The sequence below is a fragment of the Suricata suricatta genome, chromosome 9, assembly GCF_006229205.1.
Source record: "Suricata suricatta isolate VVHF042 chromosome 9, meerkat_22Aug2017_6uvM2_HiC, whole genome shotgun sequence".
NCBI classification, from domain to species: Eukaryota; Metazoa; Chordata; class Mammalia; order Carnivora; family Herpestidae; genus Suricata; species Suricata suricatta.
The window spans coordinates 71,471,861-71,491,738 of NC_043708.1; the positions used below are offsets into that span (position 1 = coordinate 71,471,861).

General features: G+C 40.8%; 1 protein-coding gene across 6 annotated transcripts in view; it reads left to right on the forward strand.

Annotated features, from left to right (window-relative positions):
* Positions 1–19,878, forward strand: part of CHD8 (chromodomain helicase DNA binding protein 8) — a 61,094-nt gene that overhangs the window by 9,215 nt on the left and 32,001 nt on the right. For 3 of the 6 annotated variants that reach the window (XM_029951531.1, XM_029951528.1, XM_029951530.1), the window contains exons 2-5: positions 9,847–10,904; positions 11,763–12,134; positions 12,873–13,258; positions 14,585–14,699. In XM_029951531.1, coding sequence (XP_029807391.1) covers positions 10,062–10,904; positions 11,763–12,134; positions 12,873–13,258; positions 14,585–14,699 — 1,716 coding nt within the window. In that variant the 5' untranslated portion in view covers positions 9,847–10,061. Of the gene's footprint in view, positions 1–4,309; positions 4,399–9,846; positions 10,905–11,762; positions 12,135–12,872; positions 13,259–14,584; positions 14,700–19,878 lie in introns of those variants that run through there. The other 3 variants (XM_029951529.1, XM_029951533.1, XM_029951532.1) reach the window with 3 other exon arrangements.

Sequence of the window (19,878 nt, forward strand, 5' to 3'; positions counted from 1 at the left end):
TTCAACAATGAAAGGCTGGTAGAGGAGAAGAGTAGCAAAGCAGAAGTGGCCAGAGAGGTAGAAAGAAAACCAGAAAAGTCATCCTGATGTCCTGGAAGATGTCTGAAAACAGTGTGTGAGAGTGAGAATGGTTTTTCTAAAATCTTTGTGACTCTTCCTTAGATCCCTGAGAGTCTTAATTTAGGTCTTTCACCACTCAAGGTTGGATACGAGTAACTTAGAACATCTGTCTAGAGCAGGTTTAGACTGACTAAAGCCAATTAGTTGAACATAATCTTCAGACTGTAGAATCTAAACTGTAGCTGTTCCTGTTTGCCTTAAATTAGATTTAATACAGAGGAAGACAGCCTGAGTGCACATTCAAGTAATATAGATATTACCCTGCTTGAAATCAACAAGTTATTTTGGAGGCCATTAATCTGGGTGGGGATCCCCTCTAAGACTGACGAGGATCTCCTAGGTAGGTAAAGACACTGGCAAAACCAAATTTTTCTCCCAGTGATCTATCCACCAACATTAGTTGAGTTCCTCCTAGGACATAGTGTTTATATGCCAAATACTGTGTTAGGTGTTTCATTAATCCTCATTAACGGCCCTGTAACTTGATTCTCCTCTGTACAGAAGAATTAACTAGATTCAGAAAGGTTAATTTACTTGGTGGGACAGAAATTTGAAATCATGTCCCTCTGACTTCAATGCTCATTATACCTCCATGTACAAATATAACTAAAATAATTAAATAGAAAATACTTATCCTAAAAGAGCACTTAACCAAAAAGCCATGAAAGTTCAAAAGGACTGATTACTTGGGCTTGACAATGAAAAGTAGGTATTAAGAAGGCTTTCAATTTTTATATCCATTAGACATTTTAAAGTTATTATATTGCCAGACATTTTTGCTTTATTTGATATAATTGATCACTCTTTCCCCCTGCAGTTCTCTATTCTTTTTCCTTCTGTGACCTGCACTGTTTGCTTCTCTAGCTTTTCCTTCTCTACCTACTTAGTAGGTATAGCTTATTCCAGTCTTTAAGAAAAATTTTTTTTGTTTTAATTTAAATTCCAATTAAAACAGTGTAATATTAATTTTGGGTGTACTGTATAGTGATTCAACACTCCCATATAACAGCTGGTACTCATCACACCAGATGTTCTACTTAATCCCCATCACCTATGTTATATCCCCTCCCCCCACTGGTTGAGTGGGCTCTGTGCCCAACATGGGGCTTGAACTCACAACCCAGAGATCAAGAGTTAGTTGTATGCTGCCTGCTTATTCCAGTTCTTAAATCCTGATGTTTTCCTGGGTTCCTCCTAACTTTTCTCACTCTGAATCAAAAACCTCAACACTTGGGTTTCCAACTACATGTTTTGGTTAGCCTACAGAGTGTTTAAAGTGTTTTTTAAAAATATTAGTTGTCTACATTTAAAACCTAGATTTACATAAAACTCTATTTCTGGCATTTGAAAAATCTGAAGTTCTCTCTCAACCTTGGATGTGCATTCCCATATGCCAACAATTAACTAAGCTGACTAGCAGCTACTCTCTTGGATTCTTTAGTCCTTCACGGACCCCAACATTCTCTGTTGTCTCCTAGTGGTATTGATGCTGTTTTTTGTATACTTGCTCTGCTTTACATACTCCCTAGGCAATCTCGACTCTTTTTTTTTTAATCGTTTATTGTCAGATTGGTTTTCATATAACAACCAGTGCTCTTCCCCACAAGTGCCCTCCTTTTAACACTTTTAGTTAGATACTGAGTATTCTAAATCTATCACCAAGCCAACTTTTAGATTTATACATCCAACTTCTTATCGAATATCACTAACTTAAACTGCTTTAGGCAACTCAGACCTCAACATGACTGGACTCAACATGGCTGAACTCCTCTTTCTCTAACCTCTAGGTTCTGTGGATTTTTATTTTCTAAGGATTCTTACTCAGCTCTGTACCTTCTTTCGTATCATTACCTTTTGACCCACATTGCTATGATTCAGGCACTAATCACCTTGTTAGGGTTCTTGGTTACAAACAAGAGAAATCATCTTTTGGCTAACTTAAGCAGAAAGGGAATTTATTGGAAAGATACTGTGTGGCTCACATCAATGTGAATGCTAGACAGTCTGGTTTAGAAAATGATCTGAAAACTAAGGGAAGTTAAAAATAGAGAAAACATGTCCAAGGTCATACCACTGAACAGTCTGTTCAGGATGCTGTAGTAGAACTCAAGTGTCTTCCATTGCTGTGTATCATTTAGTTGGTTCTGAGTCTTTGCATTACCTCTGCAGTCAAAATTCCCTACAGGACTGTCTACTTAAACTAGTCTGGGTCACATGTGTACTTTGTTTTTGCCAATTTCCCATCTCCTCCAATAGCCTGCTCCCCTATAGTGAGAGGTAAGATCCAGCCTCCCATTGAGATGCCTACCTTGAGCTGTTCTGCAAATATAGGAAAGGGGTTTTGGTTGCTGAGCAGGAAAAAAATCAACTTTCCACTATGCAGCTTTTTTTGAACAATTTGAAGGCAGTAGCATTAACTAGGCCATGAGAAAAATATATAACAATATGTTGGAGTTGTTTTTTGGCTAGTATGTTTGTAGAAGAATAATGGGAAATAAGACTGGAAAAGCAAGATATAGTCTTAAGATTTATATCTTTTCTTTTAATGTTTATTTTTGAGAGAGCACGAGCAGCAGGGTGGGGAGCAGAGAGAGAGGGAGACATAGAACCCAAAGCAGTCTCTAGGCTCTGAGCTATCAGCACAGAGCCCCACATGGGGCTCAAGCTCACAAATCATTAGATCATGAGCTGAGCTGAAGTTGGACACTTAACCAACTGAGCCACTCGGGCACTCCAAGATTTATATCTTGAGTAACAGGGAATCTTTGAATGTTTTTAAGCAGGAAACTGATTTGACTTTACTGTGTTTTAGGAAATTAATCTGGTAGCAGGATGGATTCGTAGGGGAAGGGATCAGCTATGAAGTGTTTGGTTTTTGTTTTTTTTTTACACAAGCAACTGCATAAATAAAGAGGTGGCAGCAGAGATGAGAGTCAGATGTGTGAATCCTAACTTTCCTCTTAATTTCATAACTGAAGCACTCATCTCTTTAAGCCTCAGTTTTCCCATCTGTACAAGAGGGTTGAGTTGATATGATTGCCAAAGTCCTTGCTAGCTCCAAAATCTGTGAGAGTTATTGTAAGAGTCAGTGGGACTTGGCAAATGTTTGGGTGGTGGTTACAGGAGGTTTCAGAGATACCTTTGAGGTTTTAAGTCTGAGCAATTGGGAAAACAGTATTGCTATTTACAGGAGTGTTGTTGGATGTTCCTAACAATACTAGTAATGCTAGGATCTTTAAAAGTAGGAGTCTAAGGCCAAGTTGATCTCTTTCCTCAGTTGTGTCTTAGCGTACAGAAAATAGCATTTCATTGTTGAGGCTGGTTACATTTCAGGGGAAACTATAGAGTTAGGAGGTAAGCAGCTGTTTTTAGCAATCATTTGCTTTTGAGGGATTTAAGCCTGGGCACCATCATTCTGGGGTTGACTAGGTTCATTGAGAATTAAGAGTGGCCTCAAAATGACATTGCAAAGTGGATACTGACCAGTATGTCAAACAGGTTCAATTTGAAGAGAAGTGCTGTGGGGATCAGAGATGAAGTTTAAGGGTGAGGAGTGGATGTGTGTTTTGGAAGGGAGGGGTCTGAGAATTGTTAGAGGGCACCCGGGATTACTTTCTAGAAAGTGATACTGTTGCCCAAAGGTTAGTAAATCAAGAATACAAACCAGCAATATGGTTTTGGCAGAAGGAGTGCTTAACTTTTAAATGTAAAAGGCTCCATATACCTTTGACTGGGCTGACTCCCTCCCATTGTGGTGGGAAGATTTGGCCCCTTTTAAACGGGGAGTGGGATCCGGTTTAGTCACTATAAGAGAGGGATAGACAGGGCTGCTAGAAGGTAGAGGATTCATTGGGAGGCGGAGTTGGCATAGTGTGGAACCCTCCCTCCCGAGTTTACGCTCTTTGGTGTGCAGAATACAGTGTAGGTTGTAGGGAATTTAATCCACAGGACTAGTTTCCCGCAGCAGGAGACTGTGCCTCAGGCCAGGCCCCTTTTTTTTTCAAGCAAGCTGCAGGCTTCGCCTTGGCCCTAGAAACCGGATAGGCCTCTCCGTGCGTTCTCAACCTAATCCGCGGTGGCGGGGGAGGGGGAAGCTCTCTCTAGTCCCGCCCTTTGCGCTGTTTTGCGTCCTTGCGCCTTCGATGAGTGGCAGTAGAGTATAGCCAATGAGGACGTGGGGCGGGCGGGAGCATCAAGTTAGGTTGCGCAGGAGAAGGGGGGGAACTGGTGCTGGAGAGACAGCGAGAGGGGCGAACCGGCCCCCCACGGCCACTGCAGGTAAAGGCACCTCTCTTACCCCGCTGGGGTGAGACGTAGCTCCTTTTCTCCTTCAGGTTTTGTCCCGGGCCTTCCAGCCTGTAGCTTCCGCCCTAACATTGCTCCCACCCGGGCATCCACACCCCCCCCCCCCCCCCCCCCCCCCCCCCCCCCCCCCCCCCCGCATCTTCCCATCTTGGCCATCCCCACCCTGGAGGACACCCCGCTAGCTCCCTCCGTCAAGTGCATGTACCTTATTTCCATTTTGGAGGCGCCAGTTGCCTGAAATCTCCCCCCCTCCCCCCTTGCTGTATGGGCCTTACTGGCACCAACCCTGGCAGTATGAGCAGGTAATGTACCCGGGTCCCCGCCACCCCCACCTCCAATAGCGTTTCCCTCTCAATCAACCCCTCACTTCCTTACCTTTCCTCTTCGCTTATTTCGTAGGAGTACATAATTTTCGTAGTTTTTCCTTTAATCCCTGAATATACGTACATGCTTTAGCTTTCATAGTTGCCTATATTACTTTCCCTGTTTATTCAGAAGGCTCACTTTACCAGCCATGTTTGCCCCCAAATGTCCATACCCCTGGTTGAGGGGCGAGTGCTTTTTCCTTAAGAAATTGGGAAAACAAAAGAGAGTAGCCACACATTTGGCATTGAGAATGGTGAAGATATAGAAGATGGCCTAGGATCTTGATCTTCTTGAGGAAATTTTGAGTGGCTCCAAGTTAATAGCTACATTTCTTAGGGTCTGTGTCCTTCCATCCTGATCTCTTGCGGACCCTAAGTTGTGATTACACTCACTTTGGATACTTATTTTCCATTTCTTTATAAGATTTAAGACTCTCTGGGTCTTACAAATGTCTCCATGGTACAGTTTTTAAATTCTTGTTTTCAAAAATTATGTTGGTGATTTTTATTTTAGGCCTTCCGGTTATTTTATCTGCAAGGGATTTCTCATTTAGATTAAGCTGCTGCTACCTATCTGTGTTTCAATAACATGTGTATATGTCTGTCTTCAGCTGAGCCTCTTGAAAGGATACAGTTTCCAATAACAAGATTTATACTTTGAAGTAAAATAGTTTGCTGTTTTCTGAATCTTTGAGCAGTCAAGAGGTTAAGTGGGCATGGGTGGTACTTTCTGGAAGTGCATGTTACCAAAAAAAGGTCAGTATGTGTCACTGTGGCATGGGCAGTTCGGAGAAGGCTGCAGAATGGATGTCTAGTTCATTTTATGTAATTGTATCTATTAGACAGGTAGACTAATCTCTATTGCAGTGTTTCTCATCCATCATAAACAACATATAATGATAAACTCCCTTTTGGGAGACCATAGGAAATCTTATCCTACCAAAGAGATGTTTGATAACCCTTCCAAGCCAGGCATGCTTCTCACCTCTGCCTCCCCTGCCCATTCCCCCCCCTCTTGTCTTTTACAGATCCTCAGTGGCCAAGAAGATTTTGTTTGGTTTTACTTAGTATAAATAACCTAAACAATGAGATATGTTTTCCTTTTCCATTTGATAAATATAAAATTATGGCATTGAGTACACATTTTCAAACTGCACATACCTAGCCCCTAGTTGAGAATCACTGCTTTATTGAAAGGTGTGGGAAGACTGCAATCAAAAGTAGACAGTAGTATGAAAACAAAGTCCTTGTTTTCATAGTAGAAAGTAGACAGTAGTATGAAAACAAGGTGTTTTTGAAACAGGCTGGGGGAAGAAGACCTGTAAAATGAAAATAGGAGAATTTGATTCCTATAATCTGTAGATTCCTTAAAAAACCAAACACAACCAAGAAGAGCTACAGTAAAGGTGATAAATCTGCCGAAGAACATTGGCTTAGCCTTACATGGAGGAGGAGTAGTTGGAGGTGAAATGAAAAGCTATTATATGAAGTATTTGTCTAGCATTAACTGAATTGTTATATTGGGATTATAGATAGGTAGCCTTGGATTCTAACTTGTTAGCATGTTCCATTTCTCCTCAACTCCACCCCCCCTCCGCCCCCCAAGGTTTCAGTCATTAGTTTAAAATTTCAGAAAGTGACTAAGTGCAATCATCAAACTCTTGTCTTTTTTTCCTTTTGAGCTTATACATGTTTCTCTTTGGGGCAATGATAGGCCATGACCAGCTTTTCATTCTCAATATGAAAAAAGTCTGGTACGACTTCTTTATCTAGGCAGTTGTTTTATTGAGGTATATCTAAGTGCTTCATATATTTGAATGCTTAACATTTATTTATTGTTACTACCAGGATTTGAACCATAGAAAGAGAATTCATGGGTAGATGAGTTTGGTAGGATAGACCAGATGTGGATATAGCCAGGATGACCCACAAACCAGTAATAGAAGGAGGGGTGAAGAAAATTAGAGGTTTGTTGGGAGGTTTCATCTTTTGAGAGTCAAGGACGACTTAAACATGGGAGTTAGAAAAGAAGCAAGAGACTAGGATTAAAAATATATATGCAAGATGAATTAGGTCAGTAGAGGTGAGTTGATGTGAGAGGACTGAGAAGTGGTGAAACTTGGTGGTGAAACTTACTTATTTTTGGTGTTCTATTTATGTTTGAGAGAGAGCATGCAAGATGGGGAGGGGCAGAGAAAGGGGCGGGGGGAGGGCAGAGAATCTAAAGCGGGCTTTGCGCTGACAGCGGTGAACCCAATGAGGGGCTTGAACTCACAAACCGTGAATTCACTTTGGCTTCATGACCTGAGCCAAAGTTGGTCACTTAACCTACTGAGCCACCCAGGTGCCCCTTTAAAAAAAATTTTTTTTAAAGTTTATTTATTTTGAGAGAACATGAGCAGGGGAAGGGCAGAGAGAGAAAGGGAGAGAGAGAATCCCAAGCAGGCTTCATGCTGTTAGCCCAGAGCCTGACAGAGGGCTCAATGTTTCAAACTGTGATGATAACCTGAGCTGAAATCAAGATTCTTACGCTTAACCATCTGAGCCCCCGAGGGGCCCCGCTGGTGATGATTTTAAACTATTGGGCCCAGACTAAACCAGGGGAAGAAGAAATTTGGCCCAAAAGTTGGGAAGGGAGATAAATGATAAATGCATTGATTGACCTTTGAAAACTTATAATTGAGTTGTATGAGGGTAAGGAAATATTTCAGAAACTGTTAGCCTCTGTTTTTCCCATGAAAAAGGTGAGATTTCTCTCTCTGATTGAACTGCTATGGAGGAAAGGAAGAGCATTTGGAGTAATAAATAGCAAGGGGTAGTGGAAAGGACAAAATACCCCATGGCAGAAGAGTCAGTTTATCAACTTCTACTTATTGGAAACTTTTATTATAGTTTTTATATGACACATAACTGTTAGATATTTAGTGCAACCTCTGTGACAGTGAAAAGCAGCAGCAAAGTAGGGCATAGCTAGACAAAAGCTGATGGTAGTTAAAACTATAGAGTCAATTTTTATTAAATCAAGAAATATGTATAACTTTTCTGATTGTCATTTTGAGCAACTTTGGGACAGTTATTAGATAGGAGAAGCTGAAGTGAGTTGGTGGAATAGTTTAGCTAGAAGTAGGAAGTGATCTGGATCCTGGGGGAGATGTGAAGTGTATACAATTACTGAAGCAAGGGAGATCTTGTTTAACATTGGTGGAGATGCTCTGTGTATTTTGTAATTTTGATATGCCAAGTACTGATCAGTCTATTCTCTTTATACCTGGGTTTCTGGGATATTTACCCACATGACACTGTGTTATAAGGATAACTGGGATAAGTTGAGGATGGGAAAAAGAGTTTGTGGGTTGTGTGGAAAAATCTTTAGTGAAGTCTATGTACTATGCACCACTGACAAATTTCTTCTTTGGTATCTTTTAAAAGTTAAGACAGAAGGTCTTATCAAGCAAGGCTTTCCTGAATTGTCAAGTGTTGACATATACAACAAACAGAGGCCAAGTTTTAATATATTTAAGCTATATGATGATGTGCTTACAATTCCTTGCTTTAGTTTTAACCTGTTCTAACATTTTTATGTTTAGACTTGGATTTAGTAAACATGCTTTCCGTTATTTGTAGGACAGTTTTTCCAAGAAGGGAAACTACTGTCTTCTCTTAAAATAGGAAATAGTATTGAATTTTTGTAAGGACTGAATCGTTTATTCTGTATACTGCAAGCAAATACATTCATTAACTATTTTTTTTTTTAGTAGCTGCTGAGTATGCAATATCCTCCTGGTTCTTTTGGGGATCTGCAGATAAATAAGATGTGGTTCCTACCATCCGGGAACTTTTTGTCTCTTGGGGAAAGAGCAGCTGGGCTACATGCAGGATTGTGCAGGGTTGTGCTTTGCACATATTCATTATCATCATTGATAACATGTTTGGTATGACAATTTCCAGCAGATGGCAGACAAGCATCTTAAGGAGCAGGCAGCTTTTTATAATTTGCACAAAGGAACCATTTGGGCCTTCAGAGGATATGGACAAGAGACTGATCATTTTAGTAAAATATTAAATATAAGTGCTTTAAATAAGGTGCAAATAACACTGATGGGTATTTAAGGAAGGTGGAAGGGCCAAGTCATCACAAATTGCTTTGTGGTTAAAGGGGCAAAGGTTCAGGGCTCACCTTTTAGAGTAGAAGAAGATCTTTGAGGGTGGGAAAGATTTCAGCTGGGAGGGATGCTTGGGCGTGGGGTGAGGGTGCTGTAAGCAGAAGCTGCAGCATAATCGGCAGAGTCACGCAGATAGGAATCACATCAGGGGAGCTGTGTAGTCTAGTTGGCCTGGAATATAGGGTGTATATAGGAAATGGTGAGAGAGAAAGTTGGGAATATAGGTAGAATGAAAATGTACAATTCTTTGAATTCTTTGCCAAAGAAGTTTTTGATCTTAAATATGAGAAAGGGGGGAAGGGAATTACAGAAAGAGTATGTATAGATTGATATGTTAATTAGCACAAAGTTTGGGAAACTTCCTGGTAAAATTACACTCCCAAGTGTAGCAAGATTATACTGTGAGCTTTAGTTAAAAGTGGTTATTTTTGCCAGTAGTAAGTAAAAGCATGTAAAATACAAGGGAGATTTATGAAATACAGTATATTCAGAAACCTTTATCTACACTCATTGAAATGTTGTTGGTATCTTGTTAAGTTCTGTCAACTTAGCCTCAAATAGAAGGTGATTGAATGTTAAATTTCCTGATCTCTACCCAAGAATGATAATTATAAAGAAATGGACACAGACAGCTAAAAGATCTTGACAGACAGAAGCTTCAGAGTGTGTAGGTGTAAGCCCAAAAAGGGGGTTGTTTTATTTCTTTTATAGATTTAGTTTGAAGCAAAAATGTGGGTGTTCTCTTTGCTGTGTCTCTGTCCTCAGATTACCTCACGTTTCCCTCTTCTCTTATTATTCCGATGCCAGTTGATATAAAGGGTAGTACCTAAGAAGGAGAGATTTTCTTTGAGGGCACCAACTTTGCTTATTTTTCATTTGTCTTCTCATAACAGGAGTTTCACCATCTTCCTCTGAAGACCTAGCCATCTTGCTCCATGAAGGTCAGGACAATCTGACATGCACTTGTTTCTTGCCTCTTTACCTGAAGAGTAGTCCTCTTCCATTGTGTACATTTTTTTCTTAATAGGGGAGGGGAGGGGAGAGCCAGTACCCCCCCTCCCCTTCCCTCCCTAGACGTTGGGAAAGTACCCTCCATTGCTTTCCCAAGATGGCAGACCCCATCATGGATCTGTTCGATGACCCAAATTTATTTGGCCTGGACTCTCTGACTGATGACAGCTTCAACCAGGTCACACAAGACCCCATTGAGGAAGCCCTTGGACTGCCAAGCTCTCTGGACTCCTTGGATCAGATGAACCAGGAAGGTGGAGCTGGTGATGTGGGGAATTCATCAGCAAGTGACCTGGTCCCCCCACCAGACGAGACAGCCCCCACAGAACTTCCCAAAGAATCAACAGCTCCAGCTCCAGAATCTTTAACTTTGCATGATTATACCACTCAGCCCGTCAGCCAGGAGCAGCCAGCCCAACCTGTATTACAGACATCGACGCCAACATCAGGACTTTTGCAGGTCTCCAAGAGCCAGGAGATCCTGAGCCAAGGGAATCCTTTCATGGGTGTCTCTGCCACAGCTGTCTCTTCCAGTAGTGCTGGAGGGCAACCACCTCAGTCAGCCCCTAAGATTGTTATCCTTAAAGCCCCACCAAGTTCCTCAGTCACTGGTGCCCATGTGGCACAAATTCAGGCCCAAGGTATCACCAGCACAGCTCAGCCCCTGGTTGCTGGCACAGCCAATGGTGGAAAAGTTACTTTTACCAAAGTGCTAACCGGCACTCCCCTTCGACCAGGTGTTTCCATTGTCTCTGGTAATACAGTGTTGGCCGCCAAGGTCCCTGGGAACCAGGCTACTGTTCAGCGCATTGTCCAGCCCAGCCGACCAGTAAAGCAGCTGGTCCTACAGCCAGTTAAGGGTTCAGCTCCTGCTGGAAACCCTGGGGCCACAGGGCCCCCACTGAAGCCTGCAGTTACACTGACCTCTACACCTACCCAGGTGACTTGAGTGAAAGGGGGAGGTGAATTTTGGTTTAGTAGAGGGCCCAGCAACTGTGTGAGAAGAGAGCACATGAGACATATCTCTAGGAAATCCTGTTTAAATTCTCTTTGCTTTTTTTTTTTTTAAGTTAATATTGACAACCCTATACTTACTACTTACTAGGCAAAAGCAGTTAATGTTAACATTCTTTGAGCTCTTATTACATGTTTACACTGTGCCTAGTTGGCACTGAACAAGACAGACACAGCCCCTGTCCTTACAGAGCTCATGGTCTGCCAGGAAGGCAGACATTAAACAAGAATTAATAGTACTGTATGATATAAAGTTTTATGAGAAATATTGGATGCTGTGGGAACAAAGAGTTATTATTTATTTATATTTGCAAGATTTACAGAAGCAATGTATAGTTTTCCCTGGTCGTATTATGGAGATTGTCCTGCTCCTTTACATAGTGAAAAATCTAGTTTCTAGTGTAAGAAAGTAGAGGTTCTAGCCTCTGAATAAAGGACTAAAAGAGTTTGGAGAGGGGTATTATTAAAATAAGTAGGGCCAGAGGAAAGAAAGTATGAAGAGGTGCATTATAAAAACTTCTAACAGACTACCAAAAAATGGAATGACTACCTTAGAAGATAGCCTTCCATGAGGAGTTTGTCGAAAATAGACTTGATAGCCACTAGGCAGAGGTGATAGAAGACTCAGTCAGGACAGCTAGGAGGGTGGACAAGATACAATGTACTATGTCCTCTGACTCTTGAGTTTTTATGGTTCTAGGATGAGGAAGACCAGTGTAAATATTTAAGAGTATACCATTCTTTAATGTTGTGCCTCTCTTGCAATTTCCTTTCTTCACTCTAGGGTGAATCGAAACGCATCACCCTGGTCCTCCAGCAGCCACAGTCTGGAGGTCCCCAAGGACACCGGCATGTCGTTCTAGGGAGTCTACCAGGCAAGATAGTGTTACAGGGCAACCAGCTGGCAGCCCTGACTCAAGCCAAGAATGCTCAGGGGCAGCCCGCCAAAGTAGTAACTATCCAGCTGCAGGTGCAACAGCCACAGCAGAAAATCCAGATCGTACCCCAGCCTCCATCATCGCAGCCGCAGCCACCGCCGCCGCCCTCCACCCAGCCAGTGACTCTCTCCTCTGTGCAGCAGGCTCAGATCATGGGGCCGGGACAGAGCCCAGGGCAAAGACTTTCAGTGCCCCTCAAGGTGGTGCTGCAGCCACAGGTGAGACTTCCAGAGGGAGCAGGGAGGACCGACCTCCTGGCCCCTTGCTGTCACCCTCCACAACCACTCACTGTTAAACGTGGGTTCACTCTAGAGTCACACCCCTGAACTGAAATGCAGTCTTCTATTCCTTTTACCAGTGGAAATTTTGTTTTAATTTTATCATGAAAAGATTTGAGGGTTATTGCTGGGTTCGGGATAAGAGATGATTTGTCTAACAGATGTCTTTGAACTGTTTTATTTATAATCATTTCCTACTATTGTGGAGTAAAAATGAATGACAATATTCTTTCACTTGAAAGTTGTTTTAAAGAGGTCTGGTGATTATCACTCCTCCCTCCCCCACCTCCCCTTCCTCTCAGAAAGGTAAAGGTAGACTTAGAGTAGAATTTGAATTTTTTTTACTTTTGGCCTAGAGCTTAGTATTGGTTATAATGTTGGAAGATTTTCTAGAATAATGGGGATGGGTACTGACATTAGCAATGTCTATAGGAGCATGGCTAAAGGATATTGAAGTTTAATTTGGCATAATTCTTGCCTTTTCTTGTCTCCTTCCCACTAAAAAACACCTTTTTTTGGTTTGTTTTAAATGTGTCTAGGTTCAGTCAGACTTGGTCTGAACCTGGTTCTTGAGGAATTAGAGATAAAAAGTTTCTAGCCTATTTGCTTTAGAGCTGGATTTTATTTAGGCCATTTAGCTACAAGCATGTTGAAATTTTAGTGTTTTTATTTCTGTAGGCTGGTTCTTCCCAAGGGGCCTCCTCTGGGCTGTCCGTGGTTAAAGTTCTAAGTGCCAGTGAAGTGGCAGCTCTGTCTTCTCCAGCAAGCTCTGCTCCTCATACGGGGGGCAAGATCGGAATGGAGGAGAACCGCAGGCTGGAGCACCAGAAGAAACAAGAGAAAGCAAATCGGATTGTGGCAGAAGCTATTGCTAGGGCCCGTGCCCGGGGTGAGCAGAACATACCTCGAGTCCTAAATGAGGATGAGTTGCCCAGTGTTCGGCCTGAGGAAGAAGGTGAAAAGAAACGCAGAAAGAAGAGCAGTGGGGAGAGGCTCAAGGAAGAAAAGCCAAAGAAGAGCAAAACATCCGGGACCTCGAAAACTAAGGGCAAGAGTAAGCTGAAGTGAGTACAGCCCCTCTGCTTTTTTGTTGGGACAGTTGAGGGCAGTGCACTTGATTTTAAATAAACATTAAAATTTATGTTTGTTTATTTTTGAGAGAGTGAGCACAAGCCAGAGAGGGACAGAGAGGGAGACAAAGAATCTGAAGCACGCTCTAGGCTCTGAGCTGTCAGCACAGAGCCCAGAAGTGGGGCTTGAACCCACAAACCACAAGATTATGACCTGAGCCAAAGTTGGACATTTAACCTACTGAGCTACCCAGGCACCCCCAGTGCACTTGTTTTTAAATTAGTCGCTAGAGCATTTGACTCTTGATCTCGGGGTTTTAAGTATGAACTCCCACGTTGGGTGTAGAGATAACATTAAAAAAATCTTTAGAATAAATAAATAGGTAAGTAAGTAAGTAAGTAACTGTTGAGAGGAATTACTTGTATTTAGCAGTTATATAGTTCAAGATAATCTATCTATAGAAGATAATAAGGCCTTTTTTTCCTCTGTCCCCAATGCTTATATGATTTGTTAAACAGAAATTTGCAAATTAGCATATTTTGAAAGCGAAACACCAAGGCCCAGGAAAGATAGCCAACTGTTGTGTCGGGAGTTATGTTAAAAGCTGACTATGTTTTTATATGTCTTCCTGATTTTATATCCGCGTGGTGTGAGACTTCTCACTATCCCCCTACCACCCACCTCAGTAAAAGAGCTGCTGAAGATGTAGTTGCCCTGTTCTTGCATCTCATCATCTGTGAACTAGGCAAGGTTTCAGCAGCCAGTGTCAGCCTGAAGCGGTGCTGCCAGAGCCAGGGCTTGTCACGTTTCAGCATCCCCTCTTTCCCGTCCATGTCTTGGAGCTGCCCTCCTTTCTTCCCTAGCTTCTGCTGCCTGGCATTCTTCAGGCTTTGTGGTGGAATTATAACAGTGCTTTATATTTGCAGAAGATTTCTCAGCTTTGAAGAAAAAATTCCAATGTACTATCTTAGTTAACCCTCAACTGTCAAGCCAGGTATTATCATCAGTGTTTATTTTATAAATAAGGAAGCTCATGTCCAGCTAGTGACAGAACTGGAACCAAAGTGAGGCTTTGCAATTCTTAGTCCAGTATTTAGTCTGATGTCTTAGCCACCTTTCTTCAGGTATTTGTGCGTAGAGTAGTAGCAAGGATTTGTCAAATCTGATGTAAAGGTCTTTTTTCAAAACCTTACTGCATAGCTATGTGTGTCCCCTTCTATCAGGAAGTTTCTTATACGATGGTTTATATTAATGATAGTTTTTATCTCCTAAATAAATTTGGCCCTCACTGAGAGTGAATTTGATTTTTCCTTTTTTAGCACCATCACCCCTGTGGTGGGTAAAAAGAGAAAGCGTAATACTTCATCTGATAATTCAGATGTGGAAGTCATGCCTGCCCAGTCACCCCGGGAAGATGAAGAAAGCAGCATTCAGGTAAAGGGATCCCAAAAGAACATAGTAGATAAAATCATGTTTAATTCTGGCAGACAAACCAGGCATAGGTGCGAGATACTATGAGCCTATGCACATTTTAAGAATTTTTCTAGAAGAGAGGCCTAAAAGGTAAAAGAGCTGGGATCTGGTCGTGGTCGTGTCTTTTAAATGTTTGTTTTTTTTAATTTTAGGTAAAAAGCTATTGCTACGTAAATAACAACACTCACTTTCCAAAATTCTAGTGTTTCAAAAACTAAGCAAGTATGAAATTATGTGCATGGTTGTTATGGTGATGTCAGTACTTTGGCTTTGCTTAGAACTGTCCATCTATCCATTTGCCTTACCTTTTCTACACTTCAGAGTTCTGACTCTGTGAACTGGGTGCTTAGGCACACTGTTTTTTCCTACCTTTTGAAGATGAGAAACGTCGGAAGAGAATAAAAGAAGCTGGGCCAGAAGCTGGACTAAACTTAGTCCTCTGTCTCATTGTTGCTTTACGATACCACCTTTGGCTCTAGTTTCCAACCATACAAAGAACCTGGTATTAAGATTTGAGAAACCTGTGGTTCTTCTAAGAAGCACTATGGGCCTGGCTGACTTATTTAGCTAATATGTCTATGTCTGAATTTTTCGTCAGTAAGTGGAAGTGTATGTTTAACGAACCTTAAAGTGTTTCTCGAGCTATTAATATTTATAAATGCATACCATCTTTCTTGGCACACGTTCAGTACATTGGCAAACTGATACTTGGGTTTTTCTGGGGGAAATTAACCTGTGAGAATAGCCAAGAAATGATTGAAAAGAAAATAGAGGCAAAAATTAGATTTAACAGATATTAGAGCATATTGTGGTTTAATAATTACTAAGAGTTTGGAATTAGAGAAGAAATAACATTAATAAATATTATAGAGGGGCACTTGGGGGGCTCAGTTGGTTAAGCTTCTGGCTTCGGCTCAGGTTATGATCTCACGGTTGAATTTGAGCCCTGCATCAGGCTCTGCACTCTCAGCAACTGAGCCTGCTTCTGATTTTCTCTCTGACCCTCCCTTGCTTTTGTGTGCACTCTCTCTCTAAATAAATAATGAGTTTATTTATTTATTTTAATGAGTTTGTTTGAGAGTGAGTTAGAGCATGAGTGGGAGAGGAGCAGAGAGAGAAGGAGACACAGAATTCGAAGCAGGCTCCAGGCTCTGAGCTGTCAGCACAGAGCCTGATGCGGGGCTCAAACCCACAAACCGTGAGATCATGACCTGAGCTGAAGTCAGATGCTTAATCGGCTGAGCCATCCAGGCGCCTCAAATAAACATTTAAAGTAAAATAAAAATAATAGAGTCTACAAATAGATTCAAATGGTTATGAGAATAAGTATATTAATTAAATGCCATTTTAAATCATTGGAAAAAGGGGCACCTTTGGTGGCTCCATCAGTTAAGCCTCCGACTTCAGCTCAGATCATGATCTCCCAGTTTGTGGGTTCAAGCCCTGCATCGGGCTCTGTGCTGACAGCTCAGAGCCTGGAGCCTGATTCAGATTCTGTGTCTCCCTCTCTCTCTGCCTTCTCTCCAGCATATGTGCTGTCTCTCTCTGTCTCAAAAATAAATAAACATTTAAAAAAATTTTTAAAAATCAGTGGAAAGAAAAAATAATTTCTTGTGTCATTCCTCAAACAAATCCTAGTTTAATTGAAATTCCAAATGTAAAACTTGAAATCATGAACTTTCTGTAAAACATGGAAGGATTTTTAAAAAAGTTATCATGTAAAGGGATGTCTGTGTGGCTTAGTCAGTTAAGCATCCAACTTCAGCGCGCGTCATGATCTCATGGTCTCTGAGTTAGAGCCCCACATTGGGCTCTGCTCACAGCTCAGAGCCTGGAGCCTGCTTTGGATTCTGTGTCTCCCTCTCTTCTCCTCCCCCACTCAGGCTCTTTCTCTCTCTGTCATTCAAAAATGAATAAACGTTAAAGAAAATAAAAACATTTAAAACTATCAAGTAAAGTAGGTCTTTCTAAGGGGGTATTGAAATTCATAATTCATAAAGGAAGAGCTTAATTTATTTAACTATATAAAAATTATACATGCATAACAAATAATTCTACAAATATTAGAGTGGCTAAGAGCATAAATTCTGGAGCAAGAATTCCTGGGTTCTCAGCTTAACTCTATTAACATTGTCACTTCAGGGGCGTTTGGGTGGCTCAGTCAGTTAAGCATCTGACTTCAGCTCAGGTCTGGATCTCACGGTTTGTGGGTTTGAGGCCCATATCAGGCTCTGTGCTGACAGCTCAGAGCCTGGACCCTGCTTCCGATTCTGTGTCTCCCTCTCTCTGCCCTCCCCTGCTCATGCTCCGTTTCTCTCTGTCTCATTTTTTAAAAATTAAAAAAAAAAAAATTGTCATTTCAGGCAGGTTTATTTAACTTCTTGGTGCCCCAATTGCCTTATTTCTAAAATAAGAGTAATAATGCCTACCAAGTAGAATTATTAGGAGTATTAAATGTAAACATTTATAAAGGGCAGAACAGTGCTTACCTCATGGTAAGAGGGAACAGAAAGAGTTATATAGGTATATGTTAAATAAAGGGTTAAATAAAAAACAAACTAAAGGCAAATCTTTGTAATACAAGAAATAAAAAAATTTTAAAGGTGGTGTATTAGTTTGCTAGGGTTGCCATGATAACATATCATAGACTGTATGGCTTAAACAGAAATTTATCTTCTCACAATTCTGAAGACTTAAAAGTCCAAGATCAAGGGGTCAGCAAGTGTGGTTACTTTTAAGACTTCTTTCCTGGGCTTGTAGATGGCTACTTTCTCACTCTGTCCCTATGTGGTCTCTTCTTAGTACATAAATCTCTGATGTCTTTCCATGTGTCCAAATTGCCTCTTATAAGGATACCAGTCAAGTTGAATTAGAGCCCACCCTGTCAGCATCATTTTAACTTATTCACCTCTCTAAAACTCTTGTCTCCAAATACAGTCACATTCTGAGGTGTCTAGGGATTAGGTTTTCAGCATAAGAATTCTGGGGGGACATAATTCAGCCCATTATAAATGGTAATGCCAGTGTTGGCAGTGAATTGAAGGAACAGACTCTTTTCAAGCAGTTTATAGGGGTGTTGAAACATTCTTTTTGGTGGAGTCAGTGTTTTAATATGTAACAAAATTTGAAATGTCACTCGGAGGAGTCAGTGTTTCAATATATAACAAAATTTGAAATGTCAATGTCTTTTGACTCAATGATTCTGCATCTAGGAAACTCTCAAAAGTATGTAATAATGTATATGTATCATAGCACCATTTGCAGTAGTAGAAATGTCCAGAAGTTCCCTGTCTCTGGTGGAGAAATAGTTAATAAAATTCTGAAAATCCATGCACGAGAACACTACATGGCAGAGAGCCTGATGGCTCAGTCAGTTAAGCATCTGACTGTTGGTTTCCACTCAGGTTATCATCTCGCAGTTTCGTGACATTGAGCCCCATGTTGAGCTCTCACTGCCCACACTGAGCCTACTTGTGATTCTCTGCCCCTCCCCCTCTCACACTGTCTCAAAAAATTTTTTAAAAATAATACTACATGGCAATTAAAAACAATGCAGTAGAGGGGCGACTGACTGGCTCAGTCAGTAGAGTCTGTGATTCTTGATCTTGGGGTCTTGAGATCAAGAGACCCACATTGGATGTAGAGATTACTAAAGAAAGAAAGAAAGAAAGAAAAAGAAAGACAGCAAGAAAGATAAAGTAAAACATTAAAAAATAAAGGGGTGCATGGATGGCTCAGTTAGTTAAATGTCTGACTCTTAATTTCAGCTCAGGTCATGATCCCAGGGTCCTGGGATTAAGCCCTTTGTCAGGCTTTGTGCTGAACGTGGAGCCTGCTTGGGATTCTCTCTCTCCTTTCATTCTGCCCCTCCACTGTTTCTGCATGCACTTGGTGTGTGTGTTTCTCTCTCTCTCTCTCTCTCTCTCTCTCTCCCCCCCCTCAAAATAAAATAAACATTTATTTTTTTAATAAATATTTAAAAATAAAATAAAAACAATGATGTAGAATAGGTGTGCTTAATGTGAAAACTCTCCATATTAAATAAAAAAAAATCTAGGTGTAGAATAATGTGTACACTGTCTCTTTAATAACATTCAAAGAGAGAGAGAGAGAGAGTGTGTGAGTGTGTGTGTGTGTGTGTGTGTGTGTGTGTGTGTGTGGATACACATACACATTTATACATCCACTTAATTTTTTTCTTGGAAGGATGCACAAATATTTTTAGGAGAAGGTTGAAGGGTAGGTGGGTTATGATTTTTTGTACTTTGGAACTTTTTGATCTCAGGACCATTTGCCATTTTGTTTTTTAGTTTAAAAAAATATATATGTGGAAAAAAATTACAGTTGGGCACAGAAGTAGATATTATGAATATCTCACAGTACCCCCCCACTTCTCTTCCCCAGAGGTGACCTCTGTTACCATTTTTTGTGTATCCTTTCAGAACTATTCCTTACTTTCGTGAGCACTCTACTTCCACTAATATGGAATATTGTATTCTGTATGTACCCTACTATATAGTCCTTTTTTGTCCAACAATATGTCTTGGAGATTATTCTTTAGCGGGAAAGATAATTCTAGCCCATCTTTTTGCATTATAAAAATTTTAAGTGTGCACCAAAATAAAGAGGTAATTTAATGAAGTTCCATGTTCCATCACCCCCAAAATTCTCTTGTACTCACTTCAGTTAGTTTACCCTCTTCCCTATAGGCAACTATTGTTCTAATTTCTATTTACTATAGATTAAACATAATCTGTTCTTGAACTTCATGTAAATGAAATGACATAGTATGATTCCGTTCTTTTAGCATAATGTTTTTGAGATTCATTCATGATGTTCAGTAGTTCATCCTCTTTTTTTTTTTTTTTTTTAAACACCAGACTATACATTCTCCTACTGATGGATATTTGGGTTGTTTCCAATTTGGAGCTGTTGTGAATAGGCTGCAGTGAACAGTCATTTTTCATAGCTAAATCTAAGGAATAGTAATGATAGACCATAGGATAGTTATACATATAAACATTTTATTTTATAAGAATCTGCCAACTTCTAGAATGATTGTTTCATTTTACACTTTCACCACTAATAAGAGTTCCAGGTCCACATCGTCAGTAATTGGTATTGTCAACTACCCCCCCCC